The sequence below is a fragment of the Lolium rigidum genome, chromosome 1, assembly GCF_022539505.1.
Source record: "Lolium rigidum isolate FL_2022 chromosome 1, APGP_CSIRO_Lrig_0.1, whole genome shotgun sequence".
Lineage (NCBI taxonomy): Eukaryota > Viridiplantae > Streptophyta > Magnoliopsida > Poales > Poaceae > Lolium > Lolium rigidum.
In genome coordinates, this window is record NC_061508.1 from 18,097,657 (window position 1) to 18,110,162 (window position 12,506).

The window sequence follows — 12,506 nt, forward strand, 5'->3', positions numbered from 1 at the left end:
TATATATAAAAGCTACAAGCTTATTGCCTCGCTCTCATGGCTCCGGGTACTGTTCATGCGTGCGCATGAACATTACTCCCGTTTGTAGTTTTTTTAACTTTTATTTTTATGTTTCAATAATAATTTTTTGGCAGTAATTCGTCTGTCGAAATAATCAAATTTTGGTGTAATTTATCGTCAGCAGAAACACTTAATTTCCGCTGTAATTTATCGCATGTCGATATCAACTAGTATAGTAGCTGTAATTTATTGTGTGTCGATATCAACTAGTATAGTAATTCTTTCAGGGTGCATATTTGTACGATGTTAATTTCTCAAGCGTGCATAAGCGCGATAATTTTTATACAAATTTTCAATCTCAACCGTAGTTCTGGAAGATAATTACCATACAATAATTCTTCATCGGTGCATAATAATTTATACTCAATATAAAAGCTATAATCTTCGTCTGCCTCCTCATGCCTCCGGGTACCGTTCATGCGCTCGTATGAATAGTACTCCGGTTTGTGATTTTTCCGCAACATTAACTTCGGAGTAATTTGTCTCTAGTAGAAATGTTCAACTTGCCCATAATTTATCGCTTGTTGATGTCAACTAGTATAGTAGTTCTTTTAGGAAGCATATTTGTGCGATGGTAATTTCTCAACGGTGCATAAGCGTGATAATTTTACATGAATTTTCAATCTCAACTATAGTTCTAGACGACAATTACTAGTCAGTAATTCTTCACCGGTACGTAATTTTTCGGCAGTAATTCATAAAAAATCAGCATTCATAGTATTTTTTAACAATGGAAAATGAAGTTCTACCCTTTTACGGTGCTGCCTACACCACCTTCCGTCTCCTATTTTACCGGGAAGAATACTGCTGCCGCTTTTCCTAGTCTCATTGGTACCTTGTGTGTGACACCTTTTTAGACAAATAATTAGACACAAACTCCAATTTAATGTTAGAACTTTCACCGGGATTTTTTTACTATTTAATAGAAATTAACTAGTAATATGGCTCAATCAATGCACTTCTTTGCTGATATAAATTGAATAATTTGGATTACTAGTTGCCGATTGTAGTAAGAAGCTTGAAGCAAATGACCTCTTGCCTAGGTACCTTGACGAGGACCTTCCTTACCTTCCTCAACTGCTCACCATCCATGTTGCAGTTGTCACTTGTGTGAACTATAACACCGGTTCTGTCTACCTAGCATCACTAATATATATTTGTTAATTTCTATGCAAATATAACTAAACCGGTCTTATATAAATTACATGTTCTTCAAATCTTGTTTACAAAAATTCTTTCGGGTACTGATAATACTTTGGTGTGACGATAAATAACACACACCTTTGAGCTAAAAAAATTGCGTAACCGTATTCCTTTTTTGAGTACAATCGGTATGATTAAACAGTTGCAAAAAAAAGTAACGAAGCATTGCAAACCACTGGGGACGGAGCCGAATTAATTTCCAAACAAGAAGAAACAGCAGCCATTAGTCAGGGAGTGGCAAGTAGTTGGAAACCTAGCTAGACTTGGTCCATGGGGACCGTAGATATATGTTTGTTGGCTAGCTAGCCCTGCACTAACTCTATATAAGGTCCTTAGCCCCCGTTCTATGTTTTCCATCTGAGGCGTTCTTCTCCAATTATACTGTGAGACACTAGCTTGCAGTTGGTGTACACACTCGTGAGATTGCAGCCCTCATCTCTGCGTTCTGGTATTTAGGTACGCTAGATCCTCTACTTAAAGTTGGTGCAATGGATTCATTGATTTTAGCTCCGGTATAGAGCTATGCTCCCGAGTAATATTTTCATTGATTTAAATGTTTGCCCTTTCGTAGCACTAGCAAGGGAGTTCTACCGAAACAAGGCATATGGTATTCTCTAACTCATATTCCTGTTGATGCAGGATATAATAAGCAATACCATGGACTTTCCAAGTAGCAACACTTTGGGCTACGTTGTGGCTCTTCTTTTCATCATTGTGTTATCCACAAAGATTTCAAGGGCAAGATCTCCACAGCGTCAAAGTCATCTTCCACCTAGAGTAGGTGGGATTACCCTCCTAGCACAATTACCTACCCTCCTGAAGAAAGGCCTGCCTGCTGTGCTCAATGATCTATATTTGAAGTATGGCAGTGTATTCATGGTAAGACCCTTTGGACTAAATGTAACTCTGTTGATCGGGCCTGAGGTCACGGGTCATTTCTTTCAAGGCTTGGAATCAGAAATTAGCCATGGAAATCTGTTTGAGTTCACGGTGCCCATGTTCGGCAATACGGTTTTCTATGGCCGAGACAGTGCTACTCGTGTTGAACAGACCCGCTTCCACATTGAAGCGCTGAAGCCATCAAGCTTGAGCAGGCATGTTTCACCCATGATACAAGAAGTGGAGGTGCGTACCTATTCTGATAAGCATGCATTTAACATCGAAGAATATATTGAAAAAAATGTGAGGAAACTAGCCACTTGGCGCAACACAACATAGAAGTTGACAAGAAAAAAATCTGCTATGCCCCGGCAACTTTGATTTTTTTTTAAAGCATGGCTGACGTCCATGCTTCGGATGAGAGGCTACCGGGGGCGTCACGCTGGGGTGACATTTTCTATAACTTCGCCTGCTTAGCTGGCTACCTTAGGACGACCTTGACCTTTCCTTCATGGAAACGATGCTAGTACATCGACGCTTATATAGAGGTTTCAGAAAAGCGCACTGATATCTCGTTTCTATGTACGCAGGGATACTTTGCCAAATGGGGAAAGGAGGGCATAGTCAATCTGAAGTTTGAGTTCGAGCAGATACTCATGCTGATATCAAGCCGATGTTTACTCGGAAAGGAGGTCCGGGAAAACATGTTTGACGAGGTCAACGCACTGCTTCGTGATCTCGGAAGTGGTGTGTCCTTGATTAATTTCTTATATCCGTATCTCCCAACTCCAGCAAACCGCCGGCGTGATAGAGCACGCATCAGACTAACTGAAATACTATCTGATGTGGTGGAGTCCCGTAAGAGATCTGGTGCAGTCGAGGAGGACACACTGCAGAAATTGATTGACTCCAAGTATAAAGATGGCCAATCTACAACAGTGGAAGAGGTAGCGGGATTGATTATTGGCTTGCTATTTGCAGGAGAACATACAAGCTCTATCTCAAGTACTTGGACCGGAGCTTGTCTACTCAGCCATCCGATATTCTTGAGGGCCGCCGTTGAGGAGCAAGAGCAAATCACCAAGAAACACAAGGACAAGCTAGACTACAACGTCCTTTTAGAGATGGACATACTTCATAGTTGCATCAAAGAGGCGGTAAGGCTCCACCCACCTATACCACTGCTAGTTCGCAAGGCACATAAGAACTTCAGGGTGATGACGAAAGAGGGAAAACAATATGAGATCCCGCAAGAGCACATCGTAGCTAGTCCTACTGTAGTGAACAATAGTATTCCATATATCTACAAGGACCCTGAGTTATATGATCCATACCGGTTTGGCTCCGAAAGAAGAGAGGACAAAGTCGGTGGAAAGTTTTCTTATTCAACATTTGGTGGTGGTCGGCATGTTTGCATCGGTGAGGCATACGCTTACATGCAAATTAAAGTTATATGGAGCCATCTTCTCAGGAACTTTGACCTGGAATTGATCTCTACTTTCCCCAAGACAGACTCAAGAAAATTCCTGGCAGAGCCAGAAGGAAATATACTTGTAAAATACAGGAGAAATGATTTTCTGTAATCACTTGGTTGATATACTTATGTGCAACCAATTTGCGTATGTACCCATGTTATATATAATTTCCATGTAATCGTGTGTGTGTGTATGTTGATAATTTGTACTGAGAGATGGATGCAAGGGTTATTGGTGAACTAGATAGGTCCATTGTTATGTCCACCAAGAAATAAATAGTTCTAAGTTTTATACTTCTCTCTATATTGTGTAATTTTACGAATTTCCATTTGTCAATTCGAATAAATTATAGATGTTACTCAGCACACTGTGCATACACAGATTTCATTTCATTCATTTCCATACTAACGTTGACGATGAGGAAGCTAGACAAAATAATATGGTTTCAAAATCGAGCATTTCCATATGTGCCACGTCATCGGGTAAACTTTTCTACAGACTCTAGTATGACCACCACTGCTCGTATCAGCGGTAGTACCATGTGTCTAAAGGTGAAAAAGCGAAAGGGAAAAAGAATTCGGGGGCTATATGGCCGCACCCGATGAGATGGAAATAGACACAACCGCGATAGAAGTAACAAGGAATGTCATGATGGTGGAACTTACACGGATGCAGCCATACATAGCATATCTGCTAAATAAAGAGTTGTCATATAACCAAGTCGAAGCACGAAGGATTGCGTGACGCTCCAAAGCTTTTCAGATGGTAAAAGGTGAATTATATAAAAGGAGCATCATAGGCATCCTTCAGCAGTGCGTCACACCCGTAGAAGGGCAAGCTATCCTCAAGGACATACATGAAAGGATCTGTGGTCGTCACACAGGTTATCGAGCAATAATAGCCAAATCTTTTAGAGTAGAGTTCTACTGGTTAACTGTTGTGGAAGACGCTAAGGAGATTGTTAAAACCAGCGAGGGGTGCCAGATGTTTGCCAAGAAACCTCAGCACCGGCAATAGAGATGATGTCGATACATTTAGCATGGCCCTTCGCTGGGTGGGGCTTGGATATGGTTGGAAAATTACACAAATCTTCGCATGGAGGACATGTTTATTTGCTTGTAGCAGTCGATAAATTTACAAAACGGATTGAAGCAAAACTAGTTACAAAGGTGATGGCTGTGAAATACGCCACTTTTTCTCACGTTTAAAACCTTAGCTAATTGAATAAATTGACTAAGTTTACCTCTCAACTTGACACTAATGACTAATTAATGCAAAGATGTGTAATCTCTTCTATTTTTGAATGGTGTGCAGGAAATCACATCATAATGACAAATAGACCTGCAATTACTTAAGAAAATCGCGTCAGGAGTACGACAAAGTTGATTACGCTCGAAGAGACGGTTCTAGGGACTTTAACGAGCATCGGTACGGGCAAGCCTGCCCGTACCATGTGTCGCAGCCTTCCTTAGGTTTCGTGAAGGATCCGACACCAAAAAGAGAGTCATTCATCGCCAAACAGAGCCGTCATCCATCAGATCCATCTGCACCACACGAAGGAGATCCACCACCATAGTTCATCCATTCCATCTCCAATCTCCTCCATAGCCGTAGCCATCACCATTGTAATAGAGATCTTCTTGAGAATTGACGACCATTGTAAGAATATTGTGATTTCAATCTATGTATTTGCCCCAATGATTTCTATCTTTGTTATTGATCATGATATTTTGTGTGAGTCGTCCTCACGGGTTGCGGGTTGGGTGAATCCTCGCAGTGTTTATGTGCATCTAATATTATTACATGTGTAAGGATTGAATATGAGTTTTGCAATCTTCTATCCTTGTCTCTTTGCCTCATTTCGATGATCTGCAGGTACCTATATCATTCGGATCGATCAAGGGAAGATGTGGGATGAGTGGAGAATGAAACTTCAGTGACAGAAAGGGGAAAATAACGATACATGTTTAGTGATTCATTCGGGATCATGGCATAATCATCTAGCTCAATGCTTTGGTCGGTATTCATATGCTGAATAATTGTTGTTGCTCTTGGCTGTGAGGACAGTGGTTGGACCAAGAGGCTCTTGTCACCTCTAGCTTTAGGGGCAAGAGTATTTACGGATGTGCTACTCACAAATCTCTTATCTCTACTTTATTTGTTATATATATGCGCTTCAATTATATACGTATGCATAGCTGTAGGAGAAACCTTAACCCTTGCCTATTTCCATCATTGAACACAACCCCCTTAGAATTAAACTAGAAAGGTCCGGTATCCATTAAGTAAAATTAACTATCAAGTCTTGTAGACGTTTCCTTTACACCATTTTAGCAGTGCTTCCAGATCGAAGGTATCAAATGGCCGAGGCAACGGAGGCGGTGAACTTTGTGGAGTCAATTGTCTTCCGCTTCGGCGTGCCTCATAGTCTCATCACAGATAATGACTCTAACTTCACTTTAGGAGAGTTCAAGGAGTTTTGCGATAAGCTTGACATCCAGCTGAAATTTGCCTCAGTGGCGCAACCGCAGAAAAAATGACAAGTTGAAAAGCCAATAGGCTCATATGCATTGGCATTAAGAAACGGTTGCTAACACCTTAAAAGAGGGCCAATGGAGCTTGGATCGAAGAACTCCCCTCCGTCCTGTGGAGTTTACGAACAACTCCAAACACATCTACGGAAGAAACCCCTTTCTTCATGGTCCATGGTGCCGAAGCCGTGCTTCCAGTCGAAATTACACACGACGCTCCTAGAGTCGCAAAATATGAAGAGTTTGCATCGAACAAAGCACTCGAAGATGACATAGACGTACTGGATGAAGCCAGCGATGTGCCACTTGCCCGGGCAACATCATCTCGAGCAGAATCTGAGAAATTACCACAGTCATCGACTAAGACCTCGATCTTTTGAGGTATGTGACTTAGTCCTTTGATTGTAGCAAGAAAAACATCGAAAGGTCGAGTCTCCATGGATAGGGCCCTATATCATTACAGAAGTAATCCCTGGAGGATTATACCGGATTAAGGATAAGAAAACGGTTCAGATGGAACAAAACCCATGGAAGGTCCACCATCTACGTCGGTTCTAAGCATAAGTACTTAGCTTTCGTATTGATGAATAATGCCCATGGCCAGTCTTCTCAGCCAAGCAGTTTATATTACTTACAAATCAAGCTTGTTAGCCATGATATCGAGTCCGTCGCCCTATGGGCCTTCGGTTGAGTCCAATCGATCATACTATATCTTCGTATTTCGTCATTAAGAAAGATAAATTTTTCTATCATGATGTTATTTCAATTATTTTACACCCGATACCCAGGGGCTTTGATTCAATGGTTCACTAATGAAACACACCCGAATAACTCGGTGGCTGGATACATTTTCAATAGCGTCTTGGCCTGAGTAGTAAAACATGGATTTAAGCAAAAAAGACATCGATATAAAAGACAAAAATGCCTTACGCATTGGTAAAAGTTACACAAGTTGTTTATAAAATCACGCTATATTACATATACGCAATCGTGGAACTGTATTACTTACAAATTTATGGCGTAGTTGTTTTTTACACCATCCTCATCAACATAAGTAAGCACAATCTTAGCAATGAAAAACCTCAAAGAAATGCTTCGAGCCTTCACACAATCTGATTTAGTTTGTTATTTATCACATGATGCACAGGTTTATTAAAATTATGCATGTCAATGCACCTGATGTGACATTAAGTTTAATTTTTCTCGAGTTAATAATTTATGTGATGATAACAACTTGATGTTTATAAGTCACTCTGTATGCACAAAATCTGATTTGCTTTGTTATTTATGGCATGATGCACAAGTTTATTTAAAAATGATGCAATGTCAATGCACCTGATGAAACATAAACTTCAATTTTTCTTAGGTTAATAATTTATGTGATGATAACAACTGACGTTTATAAGTCACTCTGTACGTTTCTATGGTCATGCAAAGAATCTGATTTGCTTTGTTATTTATCGCATGGTGCACAAGTTTAATAATTTATGTGATGGTGACAACTTGATGCTTATAAGTCACTCTGTATGTTTCTATGGTCATTCACACAATCTGATTTGCTTTGTTATTTATCGTATGATGCACAAGCTTATTAAAAAATGATGCAATGTCAATGCATCTGATGTGACATCAACTTCAATTTTTCTCGGGTTAATAATTTATGTGATGATAACAACTTGATGTTTATAAGTCACTCTGTACGTTTCTATGGTCATGCACAGAATCTGATTTGATTTGTTATTCATCACATGGTGCACAAATTTAATAATTTATGTGATGGTAACAACTTGATGTTTATAAGTCACTCTGTACGTTTGTATGTTGATTCACACAATCTGATTTGCTTTGTTATTTGCCGCATGGTGCACAAGTTTATTAAAAAATGATGCAATGTCAATGCACCTGATGTGACAGTAATTTTATTTTTTCTCGGGTTAATAATTTATGTGATGACAACAACTTGATGTTTATAAGTCACTCTGTACGTTTCTATGGTCATACACACAATCTGATTTTCTTTGTTATTTATCGCATGGTGCATAAGTTTATTAATTTATGTGATGATAACAACTTGATGTTTATAAGTCACTATGTACGGTTCTATGGTGATTCACACAATCTGATTTGCTTTGTTATTTATCGCATGATCCACAAGTTTATTAAAAATGATGCAATATCAATGCACCTAACGTGACATCAACTTTAATTTTTCTCGGGTTAATAATTTATGTGATGATAACAACTTGATGTTTGTAAGTCACTCTGTACTTTTCTATGTACATGCACATAATCTGATTTGCTTTATTATTTATCACATGATGCACAAGTTTAATAGTATATGTGATGATAACAACTTGATGTTTATAAGTCAGTCAATACATTTCTATGGTGATTCACACAATCTGATTTGATTTGTTATTTATCGCATGATGCAAAAATTTATTAAAAATTATGCAATGTCAATGCACCTGATGTGAAATCAACTTTAATTTTTGTCGGGTTAATAATTTATGTGATGATAACAGCTTGATGTTTATAAGTCACTATGTACGTTTCTATGATCATGCAAAAAAATCTGATTTGCTTTATTATTTATCACATGGTGCACAAATATAATTATTTATGTGATGATAACAACTTCATGTTTATAAGTCACTTTGTGCGTTTCTATGGTCGTGCAAAAAATCTAATTTGCTTTGTTATTTATCACATGGTGCACAAGTTTAATAATTTATGTGATGATAATAACTTGCTGTTTATAAGTCACTATGGTCATTCACACAATCTGATTTGCTTTGTTATTTATCGCATGCTGCACAAGTTTATTAGAAATAATGCAATGCCAATGCATCTGATGTGACATCAACTTTAAGTTTTCTCGGGTTAATAATTTATGTGACGATAACAACTTCATATTTATAAGTCACTATGTACGTTTCTATGGTCATGCACATAATCTGATTTGCTTTTATTCATCACATGGTGCACAAGTTTATTAAAAATGATGTAATGTCAACGCACTAGGTGACATGGCCCTCCGGGTTTAGTCGTGATAGATGTAACGTAACCTTTTATTTTCTGCTATCTCGTGCTGCCTTTACTTTTAAATCTCGTTTATATAAATTATTTTGTGTACCGATATACTTTGGTGTTACGATATATAACACACATGGATTAGCTCGCCCACTTGCTTCAAACATGGGTGCAAATAATATATGTATTTAACAGTCAATTGTTTGAATTACATATACACAAGTCCCTGAAATGCACATATAAAGATGGAACATGATTATTTTGTTTTGAAATATATATCATTTTTTTCATACATTTTATCTATTTTACCATCCACAAGGTAACCATGAACAACGGATTGTATTAGTTACATAAAGGTCACTTCTTATAACATCATTGACACCCTCTGTGTGCCAACTTGTTAGACATATTAGTACACACAGACTATCATTAGTGCTCACTACAAGAAAAGTTGCCATGGCCGACGGATTGAAAGTCGGGCCGAGGTTGCGGATGCACCATCCTCGATGATTTTTGCTCTCTCCGTGGTGCATGTAAAAACAAAATCTCGTTTTTGAGGCCATCTAGCCCGGCGTTAACGTGGAAAACATTGCCTATGGTGGCAGGTGACGTGGTGCATGATGAATTCTTGGGTGCACCGGCCAAGTCAACATAAATCCTCACCGCCCAGGGATGTAGGGCCTAGATGGCAGCGTCTCTAGCGATGATTTTTCTCGATCACGCCATCTCGTTCACGTTCTCCAATCGAGCCATTTACGCTGCAGGCTCATGAGTCCCGCATGTCATCCTCTCTGAACGATAAATGTTTCTTTTATTGATTTTTTTTGACCCCTTGAAATTTGGTCACTTGCCTTTTCTTTCGATCTCATGCCGCCTTTGAAACATTGAGGACGTTGTTGAATCATGGGTCCCACATGTCAGCCTCTATGAATAATAAAATTTTCTTTTCTTGGATTATTTTTAGCAGCTGATATTTGGTCACTTTTCTTTTTTCTTTCGATCTCATGCCGCCTTTGAAACATTGAGGATGTTGCCGGATCATGGATCCCACATGTTAGCCTCTATGAACAATAAACCTTTTCTTTCTTGGAGTTATTTTTTACTCCTAATTTCTGGTTATTTGCCTTTTTATTTTGATCCCCGTCGCCTTTGAAACGTAGAGGACGTTGCTCGTAAAATGGGACCCGCATTTCATCATCTTTGTACAATAAAGTTTCTATTCTTGGATCATTTTTGGCACCTGATATTTGGTCATTTTCCTTTTTCTTTCGATCTCATGCCGCCTTTGAAACTTCCAGACCGCTCCTGCGAAATAGGTCCCACATGTCAGCCTCTATGAACAATAATGCTTCTTTTCTTGGATTTTTTGGACCCCGTGATTTTGGGCTACTTATTTCGCCTTTGAAACGTAGAGGACGTTGCTGGCTCATGGGTCCCACATGTCATCCTCTATGAACAACGATGTTTCTTTTTCTTGGATTTTTTTACCCCCTGATTTTTGGCTATTTATTTTTTCTTTCGATCCCATGCCGCCTTGGAAATGGTGAGACCGCTCCTGCAAAATGGGACCAATTTGGCATCCTCTATGTACAATAAAATTTGCTTTTCTTGGATTATTTTTGGCACCTCATATTTGATCACTTTCCTTTGTCTTTTCATGAAGATACCCCGCTCCGCAACAATCATAGAAGCTCGGCGCGAGATGGATGAAGGATCCCGGTCAATGGATTAAGGAAGTATTATGTGTAGGGGCCCAGTCCCACTGCATCTGCTGGCAGGGGTCATGAGCAGTTTGACTCTGATAGCTTCCTTGATCCTGATGTTGAATTCAGTGATGCAGGCAAGTTTTCCTTTGGACAGTTGTCCACGCTATCATCTGCATTTGTTATCTTTCTAGACTCTTTTGGATGTGTGTTGTTTTCTGACATGATCTTTGTATGTATGCTATTCAGATGCAACCGCACTATCTACTGTTGTCAAGCGTAAAAGGAAGGGTAAAGGGCTGGAGAAGATTACCCAAGGGTTGGGAGCCAAGTTTACCATTGAGATTCCTGAAGGGATGAAACGTCCTAAGAAGCCTTTGTCGGCTGCCAAGTTTGCATTGGAGGGTGGATTGATTGCAAGAGACCAGATGCTAGTCTTTTCGCATTTCAATGTGTACAAGAAGGACAAGAATATGTTTCCCAACTTCATTGGGAAAGTGGGGGTAATCTTCTTGATCACCATTTGATTGGTTAACTAATATGAGTGCTTGCTCTGATTGTTAAAAGCTCATGATAACTAACTTTGTGTCATTTCCCTTGTTTGCTTTGTAGGCAAATTTCAACATGGACACGAGTCGGATGTCATCAAGAATGCTTGATGTGACATCTCGAAGAACGTGATGAAGAACGAGCGCTACGTCCTCAAGAGGTATTATTTTGACAAAATGCCAACAAATGAAGACAGCATCAAGTCCCCTGCTAAGGGTGCCTCAGATGAAGAATGGCAAGCTCTCATTGCTCTGTGGGAAACCCCAAAACACAGGGTATGTTTTTACTTCAGTGAAAGAAATGTATGCATATTGTTGTGACAGGGTATCTTTGTATGTATGCCAGACATATTTCTCATCTTTATACTATGCATATTGCTGGATAGCTTACATAATTGTGCGCATCTGCAGACTACATGTATGAAGAACAAGGACAATCGTTCGGCGGTCAAATTTTCCTAGAAGACTGGCTCTCGGATCTATGCAGCTCATGTGTATGCAACTATAAGAACCCTCTTTCAGAATTTCCTTTTGCAATTTACTCTTGTCTCCACAAGCTTATGTTCGATTCTTGGTGAACATCATTTCCGGAGGGAGGAGAGCAATGGTGAAGAGCTTGATGCAATTGACCTTTTTAAGGTGACCCATCACAACAAGAAGGATGGTTTCTCTGAGGAAGCTAAAGCTGCAATAGTAAGTGACTTGTGCATTTCACAAGTTTGAACCATTCTTGCACAATTGTACGGTGTGAACCATTCTTTTGGAAAATGATGTCTAGGCCGCTATGGAAGCTGAGATGGTTATTCCTTTGCCAGAAGGCGCACCGCCAAAGTCTAATGTTGAGGTCGTTGCGAAAGTTCTTACCAAAGAGTGCCCAAAAAGCACATTCCTAAAAAACATTGGTATTCAGTCTGGTTCTGGTACCAAGCCAACTGCAGCTGTTGTATCTTCTCAAGTTCTTGCTCTGGAAGATCAGCTCAAGAGATCGCAGGACGAGAGTGCAGAAATGAAAGCGGAGCTGGCTGCCATGAAGAAGAAGTCAGAGGAAGAATTGGCTGCCATCAAGAAGAAGGC

At 39.5% G+C, this 12,506-nt stretch overlaps 1 protein-coding gene across 1 annotated transcript; it reads left to right on the forward strand.

The window, feature by feature from the left end:
* The first annotated feature begins 1,920 nt into the window (after nucleotides 1-1,920).
* On the forward strand, nucleotides 1,921-11,565 carry LOC124704705 (obtusifoliol 14-alpha demethylase-like). Its single transcript, XM_047236979.1, has 5 exons — nucleotides 1,921-2,388; nucleotides 2,733-3,721; nucleotides 10,960-11,021; nucleotides 11,134-11,387; nucleotides 11,497-11,565. The coding sequence occupies exons 1-5, from the start codon at nucleotides 1,921-1,923 to the stop codon at nucleotides 11,563-11,565; spliced, it is 1,842 nt and encodes a 613-aa protein (XP_047092935.1).
* Nucleotides 11,566-12,506: the final 941 nt, after the last annotated feature.

What these genes read in the sequence shown, in the direction of transcription:
- LOC124704705 (XM_047236979.1), top strand. Translation starts at nt 1,921, where the DNA reads ATGGACTTTCCAAGTAGCAACACTTTGGGCTACGTTGTGGCTCTTCTT. An exon ending in CCATGATACAAGAAGTGGAG is followed by an intron (nt 2,389 to 2,732) that starts GTGCGTACCTAT and finishes CTATGTACGCAG; the next exon opens with GGATACTTTGCCAAATGGGG. An exon ending in TGTTGAATTCAGTGATGCAG is followed by an intron (nt 11,022 to 11,133) that starts GCAAGTTTTCCT and finishes TATGCTATTCAG; the next exon opens with ATGCAACCGCACTATCTACT.